Source organism: Schistocerca americana, chromosome 7 (assembly GCF_021461395.2).
Source record: "Schistocerca americana isolate TAMUIC-IGC-003095 chromosome 7, iqSchAmer2.1, whole genome shotgun sequence".
Taxonomy (NCBI): domain Eukaryota; kingdom Metazoa; phylum Arthropoda; class Insecta; order Orthoptera; family Acrididae; genus Schistocerca; species Schistocerca americana.
Genome location: NC_060125.1, coordinates 195,125,422 through 195,140,022, shown reverse-complemented (window position 1 = coordinate 195,140,022; position 14,601 = coordinate 195,125,422). Strand labels below are relative to the sequence as shown.

General features: G+C 41.6%; 1 protein-coding gene across 4 annotated transcripts in view; it reads right to left on the bottom strand.

Moving 5' to 3' along the window:
* Positions 1-14,601, bottom strand: part of LOC124622274 (probable cytochrome P450 6a13) — a 229,452-nt gene that overhangs the window by 43,947 nt on the left and 170,904 nt on the right. For all 4 annotated transcript variants that reach the window (XM_047147938.1, XM_047147940.1, XM_047147937.1 and 1 more), the window contains exon 4: positions 3,222-3,346. In XM_047147938.1, the coding sequence (XP_047003894.1) occupies positions 3,222-3,346 (125 nt within the window). The remainder of the gene's footprint in view (positions 1-3,221; positions 3,347-14,601) is intronic.

The following is a 14,601-nucleotide window of genomic DNA, read 5'->3' as shown; positions in this document are numbered from 1 at the left end:
AGAATACCGAGGGTTTGTTCAATGACGACGCTTGGCTTTAGGGAAGGCAAACGTTCCACAGAGTCAGTTCTCCGCTGTACTTGAGAAAGCAGAGAATACTTTTTAAGAAAATCAAGGCACTTTCTTGGGATTTGTCGAACTAGAAAAATTGTCCAACAGTGTAAAATGGTACATGATCCCAGAATGAAAAGTTCACTCTGCAGCGAAGTGTGCGCTGATATGAAACTTCCTGCTAGGTTAAAACTGACAATGAGACTCAGATTTGAGACCTTGACCTTTCGAAGGCAAGAAGCGACTGTGGACTGTGAGACGGTGGTGCATGATGTTTGAAATTCTCTGGACGATTGATATTAGCTATGGGGAAAGACGCGTAATATACAATATGCACAAGAACCGAGAGGAAACAATAAGAATGAAAGACCAAAAAAGAAGCGCTCGGATTAAAAAAGCGATGCAGTCTTTCTCCTCTACTGTTCGGTTTGTCTATTGAAAAAGCAATGACAGAAATAAAAGAAAGTTTTAGGAGTAGGGCTAAAATTTTGGTTGAAAGAATATCAATGATAAGATTCACTGATGAAATTGCTGTCGCAATGAAAGTGAAGAATTACACGGCCTGTCGAAAGGAATGAACAGCCTAATGAGGACAAAATATGAACTGATAGTAAACCAAAAAGAAGTTGAAAGTACTAAGGAGTAGCAGAAGTAAGATTAGCAATAAACTTAACATCAACATTTCAGACCACGAAGTAGACCAAGCGAAAGTGCTCTGCTACCTTGGAAGCAAAATAACGCATGACGGGCGAAGCAAGGAAGGTGTAAGAAGCTGAACAGCACAGGCAAAGAGAGCTTTCGTCGCTAATAGAAGGGTGATAGTATCTAAAAGACGCCTTAATTTTTGGAAGGTATCTCTCATGATGTAGGTTTGAAGCACAGCATTTTATGGAAGTGAATGATGGATTGTGTAAAAACCGGAAAAATGTATAATCTAAGCATTTAAGAAGTGATGCGGGAGAAAGATGTGGAAAATTTGGTGGAATGATATGATAAGGAATGAGGAAGTGCTCCACAGAATGAAGGAGGAAAGGAAAACTGTGGAAAACATTGACAAGAAGAAGCGACAGGTCATGCGTTAAGACTTCAGGGAATAGCATTCATGGTACTGAAGGGAGCAGTAAAGGGTAAAAGCTGTAGAGGAAGACAGGCTCTGGAACACATCCAACAAAGGAGTCAGGGCAGTGTGTGTAACTGCTTCTCTAAAATGAAAAGGTTGGCAAGCAGGATCAGTATAAACACTGATGAATAAAGGGAAAGGAAACATGCACTATTTGGGGACACTTTACAGAATGACATTTTAAAATATTTTTTATATTACTTATAGCTATATTTGGTAAACAGTAATTATATATGTATCCAATTTGTCACAAACGATACATAAAATGCTACTTTCATCGTTATAAGTAACAATATGTAGTTGAAAAATGTGAGTACAGAAAGCTATAAGAACTTGTAAAATTAAAAAGTCATTGTTGTAATATCTTGACTTTCCATCGTTATGGATGGTGGAAAGGCAGCAGTCTGATGATTCGCAAGTATAAATAGATTAGCCTCTGGCTGCAAGGACGGTTTTTAATTTCTTTAATGTATAACTGATATCGGGACTGTTATCCTCATCTTCGGCTGCACCTATGAAATATACAGCAAATCGATGTCAGTTATCTTTTCGGGATCACAGCGGGAGAGACGCATCCAGAACGCCGTAGGAAATTACACATATGACACCTCAGTGGCCGGTAGCAGACGGCTAACATCGATTACACGTATATTTCAAGGTGCATTATGCATTAAAGAAATTAAAAACCGCTCTTGCAGTCAGTAGCTAGTTTAATTACCATCGTAATATCGTGATATGTTCTTTTCGTTACTACGTTTGTTTTGGTTCCAGCATTTTTGAGAAACGAATTGGCGTTAAGCATTAGTTTGTAATTAAAAGCGAATAACGGATGGACTGAGTTGGAGGTAAGCTGCAAATGGTGCATAGAGTAAAGAATGGTCACGATTGCACTGAATCAATGAAGTCAAATTTCGGTAATAAGAAGTAAAATAATTATGGCGAAAAGTAACTCAAAGGAAATTAAATTTTATTTGCAATAGTCACATATTACTTGGAATTTAGCCCTTGACACACAGTCAGGATAAATATTAATTTTGAGTATACTGTGCTTGGAAGTCTTTGATTACCTTTTTACTTAACGTGAATAAAATCCGATGAGTTTTGGAATAATGCACCATTTTTGCTATTGGAGTCGTACTGTGAATTCTTGGAAGTTACACTCTGCCTCTATCACACCTACACTACAAGCTATTTTGCATCCTAGAGAGCAAAAATTTATCGGTAACTTAATGAAGAAGTTAACATTTCAGATAGATTTGTAGTGACAAGGACAATATCTCATAGTGAACTCAGTGGTGGACTGCAACGACACATTCACAATTATCTCAGAAAAGCCTCATTAGAGGCCCATGTTTTGTAGAACGTTCTTGTCTCTATCATGATATGCTTTTACGTGTTCCAGTTTTCGTGACACATCATAATACACTCTGCATAAAATGTCCTGTGTCTTGCTTTATAGATACACACGTGGATGCAGATATTTAGTTGTTTTTTCACCTATGTTGTTTACTACTACTACTAACGTTTCCAAATCTATAAATAATTCCAGAAGATATATTATGAAAATTAATGTAAAAACTATGGCACCAACTATTTCAGTGCAAGACACAGCTTTTCTTCTGCTGAGTAACAGTTGTTTACTTCTTTATTGATTTACATTACATCTTTTATGCAGCCAATCAGCTCGGCCTATGTAGATTTAAATATTGAAAAGTAAATGAATAATTTTTAATCAGCTGCACTTTTTTTAAAAACATCAAGTCGTATTATCATCTTGTCAGTTGAGTAACATATGCAGGAAATTTTTGTATTTTTCAGACCTTTCGGTTTTTATTGTCTTTTTTTAGTAGAAGTTAAAGGGGGGAAAAGTCCTTCAGGGAATGATATTATCTAAGGTGACTAATGAGAAGTGAGCAGTTATCAGAAAGTTGCAAAATCATCTGACTACTATATGAAGTGCCGGGCAATTATTGGCACCACTGTCGCCACTAGTTGCCAGCAGCTAGCAGCAGCCTAAGCGACAGGGTGTATTGTGGGGGGCGGTGGTTACCTCTACTCCCCTCCTTCTGCAGCACCTGCACCAGGTCGTCGCACACTTCCTTCATCAGCAGGAACATCGGCTTCAGGCGGCTCGCTGTGAAGGATGGACTCAGCTGCGAGCGTAGCTTTCTCCACCTGTGAGCAGAGCCAACGTCAGGTGTTTCTGTGAACAGTTTTATTCTGGATAAATAACTTACCAATAGTAGTAGCTGCCTGCCCCTATTGGCACATCACCACCTGACCTACCGTCACTTCGCACTTTCTGTCTCGAGTGATGTTACAAGATGCCGAAATGGCACATCTAGCCCAAATACCCTAAATTAAAATATATACCCTACAAAAAAGAATTAAAGAGTCTCTTTTTTGAAACCCTATCATGTTCCCTCATTTCGAGACAGAGATTTTAAATTTGGCTCAAAGATGCCTACAACCCTTCTCTGTTAATTAGTTTCATGTTCCACGAATAATTTTCACGATAAATCGTTATGATGTGGAGCAAGTCACATAGAAATTCTTCTGTGGAATAGAAGGATTTGTCAAAGAGAAAATTTTTCGCTTTGTTTCGTCATGTTACTTTGTTGTCTGTCAGACATTTTATGTCACTGGGTAAGTCATCAAAAATTTTAGTTGACCACTGTGCACTTCTTTTTCCGCTAAAGAAAACCTCAATGTGGGGTAATTAATGTCAATTTCGCTTCTGGTATGGTAAATATGTACGTCATTGTTTATTTGAACTGCAGTAGTTATTTACAACAAATTTCATGAGGAAATAAGTATACTGTGAATCAGCAGTCAGAATCCCCAACTTCTTAAACACATGTCCACAAGACGGTCATGGGTGAGCACCACATATTATTCTTGCGGCACTTTTCTGAGCAATGAAAACTTTATTTCTTTAAGCTTAGTTACCTCAGAATATTGTTCCGCATGACATTACTGAATGAAAATATCCAGAATGTGTCAGCATACTGATTTGTCTCTCCTCACGATTTACAATGACTCTAAGCGCACATGTGGCTGAACTAAGTTGCTTAGGAATTCCAAAATGTGCTTTTTGCAGTTTAAATTCTCATCAACAGGAACACCCGAAAATTCTGAAGTTTTCACCCTGTTTATTATTTCGTCACAATGTGTTGCACATAGCACTTGCATAGTACCTCTAGATTTGCATAACTGAATATGTTGTTTCTTTTTGAAGCTAAGAGTGATACCTTTTGCAGAAAACCAGTCAATGACATTTTGAGATCATTTTTTACCGTCTCTTCTGTTTATTTATAAATATTCAGATCGATCGCAGTGCCAGTGTCATCGGCAAAAAGAACTAGTTCAGCTTGCTGTATATTAGACAGGAGATCACTTATACATATGAGAAACAATACTGGACTAAAGATTCAGCCTTGGGGAACCCTGTACGTGATTTCTTCCCAGTCAGAATTATGAACTTGGATTAAATTGGTTGAATTACCTTCTTTTGCCTAGATATGCCATTATCTATTGGTTGGCTATACCATCCAAACCATGAAATTACACTTCGCCGAAGGCTACTCTGTTTCAGAAAGTCAGATGCTTTACATAGGTCGCAGAAGATACCAGCCGGCTCTATTTTATTATTTAATACTTGTAAAATGTGGTGAGTGAACATGTAAATGACATTTTTAGTAGAGCAACTCTTCTGAAATCCTAATTTTGATTTGCTGAGGATAATATTGTTGCTCAGGTGAGATACTATTCTAGAGTACATCTCTTTCTCAAACAGTTTGGGAACTGGTGTGAGCAATGAAACAGGTGGGTAGTTAACTGACATCTGTCCTACTGCCTTTCTTATGGAGGCGTCTGACAACAGCAAATTTAGTCTCTCTGGAAAAATGCCTCGAGTTAGTGACGCGTTACATATTTCAGATAAGACAGGGCTTACTACTTGGGAACAAATCTTTAGTACTCTATGCGGTACAGCATCAAAACCAGATGAATTTATAACTTTAAGAGAATGCATAATTTTTCTCAATTTCAGAAAGAGCAGTTAGTGATGCATTCATGTGACAGATTTCATGAGAATTGCATTTTCAACAAAATACTGTGATTTGTTTCTGAACTTTAATCTATATTTAAGAAATGATTATAAAATGTATTTGCTGCCTATGATTCGTAATTTATAACCCTTCCATTCAGTTCAGAAGTGATGTTATCCTGTGCTGTGGCTGGTTGTTCTTTGTCCTATCTCTAGTTCCGGTATATTCCACATAGTCTTAAGTCTGTTTTTGGATTTACTGATTTCTGACATGTTTATGTTTCTTGATTTTAAAAAAAATTAGTAATTATGAGTAGCTTCTGTAGAGTGCAGATACTGCAGATTCTTTACTTGTTCTTGCTAACAAATACATTTCCCTTTTCCTTTCACAAGATACTTTAATCCCTCTAGTGATCGATGGCTTTTTACATGGCTGTTTAATGCCCTTTATGTTTAGATTTTGTGGAAAACTATATTCAAGTAACGATATGAATTTATCGTGGAATAGATCAAATTTTATCTTTGATTCATTATAAATTTCATCCCAGTTCATCCCTTCTAGACTATTCTTAAAAACATTTGGCCTGAAGTCATTAATTATTCTAACTGATTTCCACTGAGGAGCAAACATATTGTAAGGCACTATCTTATCTATCTTAACTAAGTGTGCATCCTGATCAGGGACTGCATTTTTTACTGGGTAAAAAGTTATTTTCTTGCTTTGAGTTTCACCAAAGAAAACATTATCAGTTAAGATCTTTTGTCTTTATCCATCTGTGTTGGAAAGTTAATTTCTGAGACCAAATTGTAGCATCCAAATAAGATTTTTAGATCATTTTTCCTACCAGAATCCCTCAGAAAATCTACCTTGACGTTACTACAGGCTGTTAACTGATTGCTGTTGTCTGACAGATAGAGCAATAAGGAATCCACATTGCTTATAAACATTTCATAATATCCCATTGGGAATATATATACAGGCTGTCCCACCTAACTCTGCCATCTCTTATACGTAGACTGGAACTTAAATAGTGGCAACACTGCTGTGGAGACACGATGCAATGGAATCTACTATTGTCGCTGATAGCAGACGTTGTTGACATACCTACCTTACCTCCGAGCAAATGGACTTGCCCGTCCCACGTCACCGGAATGACACAATCGAGGGAAACACAGTCACTTGTGAGCTAGCGGTGTAACGTAACGGTGTCACTATGTTTTCGAAACAGGAACAACGGAGTTGGATCGAGATTGAACGTGCCAGAGGTCGTACAGCACGCCAGTGTCATCAAGGTCTTCAAGAGGCTAGCGGGGAATCGGCATTGCCGTGCAGAACAGCGGCGCATTGGGTGGAAGCTTTCAACGAAGGTCGACAAACTGTGGCAGACATGCATCGGGAAGGTCGTGCTAGCGTCTCTGAAGAAGAAGTGCATGCTGTTGCCTCGTTATTGGACAATGATCGACGCCATACGATTCATGAGCTCGCCCACGAAACCGGATTAGTGCATACGACTGTGTTTCGCATCCTGAAGGAACACCTGGGCATGCGAAAAATTGCATCACGATGGGTTCCCCATGACTTGACGGAAATGCAGAAATGTACGCGTTACGACGCTGCTCAGACCCACTTGGACCGCTATGAGTGCGAAGGAGAGGCTTTCTTACGCTGTATCGTAACAATGGGTGGGACATGGGCCATGTCGTACGAGCCAAAACTGAAACGCCAGTCCAACGAATGGCATCATTATGGCTCGCCGCGAAAGTCGAAAATGCGTCAGAGCCCCAGTATGGTAAAAGTTATGGTGGTTCTCGTGTACGACTGTGATGGTGTTATCCTGACGCATTAGGTTCCTCCACAGCAGACCGTCAATACACAGTATCACTGTTCGTTTTTGGAGCATCACTTGCTACCAGCTTTGCGAAAGAAGCGATGATACTTTCTGCGCAACCCACTCACCATTTTGCACGACAATGCGGGGGGCGCATACAGCGCTAGCTGTGGTTGCTCTGTTCAGTCGATGGGACTGGGAAGTACTGTACCATCCGCCATAATCCCCAGACTTAAGTACTTGTGACTTTGATTTGATTCCGAAGATGCATTCCCTTCAGAACTGTTCCAGAGATTCGACAGGCAGTAGACCGCTCCATTCGCACCATCAACAGAACAGGCTCTGCTAACGGTATACAACGCCTTCCACATCGCTGGCAACAGGTTCTACACAAAGACGGTGACTACTTTGAAGGACAGTAACAGGTGCAAACATGTAACTCTTTTGCATCGGTTGTTAATAAATAGTTGTCACTATTTAAGTTCCAACCCTCGTATTTCCGAAATGAAACGAAGTGTGGAAAACGCAGTTAGCCAGGGATGCACATATCTCAGGGGCTCACATAAGTGGCAGGAATGCATAATAATAAAGGTCGACAAACACCACTTTAAACACAAACTTAGGTTTTTTAAACGGCACATGTATGATGTTTCTACAAAAATGAATACTAGAGGTACAATTAGTGATTGAAAACTTGGTGTTACTGTTCTGTAACTCACACACTCTGAAATATCATGCTTGAAAGATGGCAATGGAGCAGCGGTTTCTGCCGCAATGCGCAGGATAAGGATTTGCTGCACTGTTCTGCAGCCTGCCATCAGGGCCTCACACGATGGGCAGGAATGCATGATACAAGCACCAGTCTCAACGCAAAGTTGCATTTATTTAAGTGGTACATGTAAGCTACAGTTACAGTTTAGTGATAATGCATGGGTTTAATACCATAAACACAATCATGAGTGAGATGCAGCCCACGGAAAGGTCAAATTTGTGCATGAAATCCAGCACAGAAAAAGCACTCACAAATAACCGGTAGCGTCACGTCCGATGAAACTGAGTCACATCAACAGATGTTCGAAGGGCCCAGCATTTGCGCCTGTACACTTGTGGAGACAGTGAGGAAGTGAGCGTTGCACAGAATATAGTGTTTCCGCAGATACTGCTGCTCACAATGAGGTAATACGTTGTAGCATGTCCTATGGTGTCGTTGGGGGGTTCGTGGTACAGACACTCTTTTTACTGGGCCCCAGGAAATGACGTCTAATGACGTCATTCTGGCCAGCTCACAGTACCTCTCTCTCCCGTCCAACTGTTTGGCAACATTACTTCCACAACTTCCCTTCAAACAAGTGCGTAGACTGCGAGGCCTCCATCATGCTGAGACAGCATTGATAGACTAGTACCCAGTCTCACACCTCCTATGAGAAGGAGTAGAGTGATTTGTAGAAATTATGCATATGGTCGTCTGGTTAATGTTCTCCAATAAGAACTGGGACCTACAATACGGGTACCAATGATACCCCACCAAACACTGACATCCCACTGTCGTTAATGGGCAACCGCGCGAAATTTTGTACGGACCAGTACTGTATGTTCCGTAGTTTCACATGGCCATGATTTGTGAACGAAGCATCATCGGTAAACAACGTATTACATAAGAAGTCGGGATGACCGTGCAACCACTGAAGTGCAGAACAATGGAATTGAGTGTGGGATTCAGAGGTATTTCCGAACAGTTCTTCTTGGAGTGAAATACGGTAAGGCTGAAAGGTACACCTATGCAAAATTCTCCACTTACTACTATGGCTTATTCCAGAACCGCGTTCAGTCTGTCGTACACTTAACTCAGGACTGTGCACTGCAGCAGCCAGAACAGCAATTTCGATGTCAATGTTAAGTTCTGTGTTCGTACGTTGCCGCTTTCTGGGTACCCGTATGCCTGTTTCCGGAACTTGTGCAATTGTTGGAGATGGTACGACGTGAAGTACGCCATCGACCTGGGTAGCGTTTAGCGTACACTGCTACAGTTGTGTGACATTCGGCGTAAATTAACATCATATCTGCCATGGTTATCTAGGTTTTCTTCGTTACTGAAGATCGGCATGTCGACGAGAGAGTCGAAAATGTCACAAGCCACACCAAAACCGGGAACGCACTGTCCGAAACGTACGTGAAATGCGTCACAGTGTATTTCATTGTTTGACCCGACAACAGTAGGTGGAACGTGCGTACTGATAGTGGTCCGTTTACAGCAGGTTGCAGGACTGTGGAGCCAACTATAGAACAATGAAACCATGTCTTCCATCACTAATTGTACCTCTAGTTTTCATTTATGTGGAAACAACATGCATGCGTCATTTAAAAAACCTTACTTTGTGCTGAATGTGGTTTTCGTTTGTGCAGTAAGCATTCCTGCCAGTCGTATGAGCCCCTGACATAAGTGAATTCCTGTCCAATTACATTATTCACATTCTTTTTCTTTTTGGAAACTATGAAGTGGCAGACTTTGGTAGGACATCCTGTACAGATACAATTAAACGTGAACTATTTTTCAGTATTAATTCACAAGCGCACAGTTCTGTCTGCTGATCACTACATAATCTACTTATCTCCATGCTTCTGAACTTCTCTTCTTTCTTAATATATGTAAAAACTCCACCTTTCCTCATATTAGTTCTGCATGAGTAAGCTACTAGAGTGTAATCTTTTACTATTTTGTCTAAAGCTGACATGGTGACACCGTGGCTATGCACAATTAATGTCGGTTGATTCTTCCAAAGAAGAAGACAGCAACCAGCCACTATTAATATTCCAATTTATTTAAGTAAATAGTGCTGTAACCGGTTTCGAACAGACACGTTCATCATCAGACGGCTCTTCACAAGATTTGCAAGATACCCATTACATAATCGCCAGTTTTCGATTTTTATTCTTGCACTGTGGTGAAACACTCTTGGTGTCTCGGTGCCATCGAAAATTCCGCGCGATTCTGTTGCGTGTGTGGTGCTTTGCACAATATGGTGATGTGCAAATCATATAAGTGCTGCATATATTTTGGAATAGTTGAAAAATATAATCCTGCAAATTCGCAACATAATAGCGCCGAATTTTCGATGACACAAACACACCAAGACTGTTTCGCCACAGTGGAAGAACAAAAATCGAAAACTAACGATTATGTAAAGGGTATCTTGTGAACTGCTGTCTGCTGATGAACTTGTCAGTTCGAAACTGGTTATGGCGCTATTTATTAAATAAATAGCAGTATTAATAGTGGCTGGTTGCTGTCTTCTTCTTTGGAAAAATCAACCTACTGTAATCTTTTATATAAAACTTATCTATTCCGTTGCTTATGTGGTGCTCAGAAAGACACAGTATGTCTACCTTTTTAGAGTTCTCTAAATTTTCCAAACATACAAGAAGCCCTTCTATCTTATCACTCTATAATTTAATGTTTTGATGAAATAAGCTAACTATACATTTCTGGACATTCTTAAGCGTTTGTGGTGCTCTTTCGTTATTCTGATTTGTTTGAAATCATCGAGCCTAAATCGTAATTTTTACCTGAAAAAGGTACATCTACATCTACGTAATTACTCTGCTATTCACAATAAAGTGCCTGCCAGACGGTTCAGTGAACCACCGTCAACCTCTCTACCGTTCCACTTTCGAAAATACGAGCACTTAAATTTTTCTGTGCGATCCCTGATTTCTCTTATTTTATCGTGATGATCGTTTTTCCCTGTGTAGGTGGGTGCAAACAGAATGTTTTCGCAATCGGAGGAGAAAACTGGCGATTGAAATTTCATGAAAAGATCGCGTCGCAACGAAAAACGCCTTTGTTTTAATGATTGCCACTCCAATTTACGTATCACGTCTGTGATATCTCTCTGACAACAGTAGCCACAGGGATGGTGTGATGGTGGCTCCCGACATATTTGCTGAAAAAAGCTCAGCCAACCTCTCTTTCCGTCTCCTGTTCAGCTGTAAGACGCACCTAGTACATTCTCATCTCCCAAATGTAGCAACAGGCACTGCACATGTATAACATTTCACTTCAGTCAGCAGCAACTTGCTCAAGTCAGTGTTCACACAACTCACAGCACTTTTAACACAAGGCTCGTCATGGCGCTCTACAATCTCTGCAAATCTCACGTTTTTGTGTCTAGTTACAACTCCTGTTTCATCCAAGTCAACTCTAATGAAGTGATTTCTGTCCTTAGAGAGGCCGTTCCCCACTCCACCACTGTGATAATCTGATCCTCTTCGCCAAAATATTTGCGCAAATTCCCTATGTACTCTGTCACCAAGCCAAGACTACAACTTGGCTTCACAATACTTGTGACCTGTTACCCTTTCCCTAATTTATCCTGTACCATCTGGTCTAGTCCCCTCCTTATTTACATTTATGCTCAGAAAAAAACTGAACACGTTGAACGAGTAGAGACAGGACGTTCATATCCACAGGACATGTACATTACTATGTTCTGCAGAAATGATAAGCATTTCAGTCTCCTCGGTCCAGCATGTGTCCTGTTACCTAGTAGGCAACGGGTACGCCATGGGCCAATTGGTTCATGGATGGTGGTATCGACGCGTATATGGCAGAGTCCTGTGGTATAGCCGTCCATGCTGCATACACATGGTTCCAAAGTTCATCTGCGGTGGTTGGCATTGGCTCAAAGCACTGCACCTGTCATTTCACCATGTACCACACAATTTCGATTGGTGACATGTCTGGTGATCTGGCGAGCCAGGGCAAAAACTGTCGTCCTGTGACATCAAGAAGGCACGTGTTCATGCAGCAACAAATAGTCGTGCATGACCTTACTGATAAATGGCATATGGGGTGTTGTGCAGAATGGGTGTGGCTACGGATCGCGGGATGTTATTCACGTCGCTCACATTGGACACAGTGCCCTGGATACGCACCATAAGGCCTTGAGCTAGCGCTATACGTCTTGTGTGAATGCAGTCACCGTAATGGCGCTCCTCCTGTCTGTGGCGAACCAAAATGTGCCATCACTTTCAAACGGACAGAACCTGTATTCATCCGAAAACACTATCTGATGCCAAACTGCCTACTGGCTTCTGTCTCGGGTTCTTCGGCCGACGTTCATCTAATGATTTTTCTGACGCTTCGCCAGCACGAGTGGCTGGCATTGTCAAAGCTTCACCCTCCACTGCCGGTGGTGAACTGGAGCCGAGCTCGCGGGCGCAGACTATATATACCTGGCGCGCCAACGTACGAGGGCTTCTCCGCGGTCATTGCCGGTGCGGTTCTCCTCTTGCTACCTGCGACGGTCGTTCGCTGCAGTACGGGAAACCAGGATCCGTTTACCTTAAGGCTTTCCTCTTTCTTGTTCAAACTGTTCGCGTGTTTTTGTATTTCCACAGCTTCTCTGAACAAGCGCGTGTGATAGTGCTTCTCTACAGCCAGAACTTCCGTGTCGGCCGTGGCAGAGCACGCACTGAATGAGACCGACCACGTAATAAAATTCGCCGACACGGAAGTTCTGGCTGTAGAGAAGCACTATCACACGCGCTTGTTCAGAGAAGCTGTAGAAATACAAAAACACGCGAACAGTTTGAACAAGAAAGAGGAAAGCCTTAAGGTAAACGGATCCTGGCTTCCCGTACTACAGCGGACGACCGTCGCAGGTAGCAAGAAGAGAACCGCACCGGAAATGACCGCGGAGAAGCCCTCGGACGTTGGCGCGCCAGGTACATATAGTTTGCGCCCGCGAGCTCGGCTCCAGTTCACCACCGGCAGTGGAGGGTGAAGCTTTGACAATGCCAGCCACTCGTGCTGGCGAAACGTCAGAAAAATCATTAGATGAACGTCGGCCGAAGAACCCGAGACAGAAGCCAGTAGGCAGTTTGTCAAGAAGTGGCCACGAAAGCCTCAACAATTTTGTACTATTTGATGCCTTTCCCGTCCGCAGTGATGTTGTTCCACACATCATTGCCGTCTAGCATGTTTCTGCACTTTCGTCAACGATAGGCGGGGAAGTGAACGATGTGCACGTAGCCCCCGCTGTAATAAACGGCGATGGGCTGTCACCCCTCATAGTGTACGATGCGTTACACTGCTCCACTGTTGCACCAGAGCCGAGGAGGACGCAGATCTATCCTGGAATGCCATTCGTATGAGGCGTCGATCTTCTCGATGGATGGTCTGGGTGGTGCGACCTGACCCATCTCGTCTTGTTCTACGGCATTCCGTGAACCAATCTGTGCACACTCGTTGCACTCCCGGAACACCTCGTTCCACTAGAGCAGCAATTTCCCGGATGAAAGCATCACATCTCTCGTGCCAATAACGTGCCCGCTCTCTCTTCCTTCAACCTATCTATTCCAGATTTCGCAAGTTTTAATTCAGCCTGAAGGGCAAAAATCTTTGTCTCCTGTTTAGCGACTAACTTGTCTTTTTTGCAGAGCCTACAGTTCAATGGGAGAGCCAGACTGAGTTTCCCATTCAATTCCCCACTACTGTCACCCACGTAAAATTCGAACCCGCAGTCTATATATACAGCACCCACTTTGACTATCCTATGGCAACATCCACACCAGTCATGCACTGCATGATTATACCCTTTAAATGAAGTTAACTCACTAAATTCACTTCATAATACACAAATTATTCTCATTTGCAAGCTGCAGGTTAGCGCTCCAGTGGTATGATATAACGTAAGAAGTTAATTACTTCCGTTCACAAAAAGAACTCAGCGCTCACTTAAATGCAATATCTGTTAATTAACTTATCCACAATACAATTAACTTTCTAATCTAACTTCAATGTTAGCAAACGGTATGTAAACAAACTACTAGTGCAAAAGTTTCTAAATTAAACAACTTATCGAGAAATATGAACTTAATAATGAATGGGCATTATCTGCTTAAATTGGCGGAAGGAAAAATAGAACAATTAAACGGGATTCTCTAAGTTCACTAGGTCAAAACTTGAACAAAAATACTACTGTAACCCGACATTGCGAAATTCTCGCATTTTCTGGAATAATATGTAAAGAAAAGTGAGTAGTTAGCTTAAAAACACACTAACACACTAAGTAATGAGTAATTTATTGTAATCTACCTTTATGGACCGATGACCTTTGTAGTCTGGTCCCTTCAGCCCCCACAAACCAACGAACCTAATCTACCTTTAATTACTATCTAATTAACTTATCTTTACAAAAGCACAAAAACATGTACGCCTACTCTGATGCGGTGCTGCCAATCATAAATATGAAACGTCAGTTATTAACGTTTGTTAGGTTCCTCGCTGTCTATGTTGTTAACCAATGTTTGTTGTTAAATCTTTGTAATTGATTACAAGCAAACTGACCACCGCGAGTACGCTTAGCAGTGGTACAAAAGTATGCCGCCCTGCAACGTCCTCCTCGGATTCGGCAACACTTCAAACAGCAAGGTGTTGAGACATGGGAATAGAAGTCTAGAGCTCAGACATTCATGCGAGGTGTAAGTTGGGCTAACTATGTCACACTGGTACCAAACTTCACCACAATTTTGCCCAACGCCACCGCGGACAC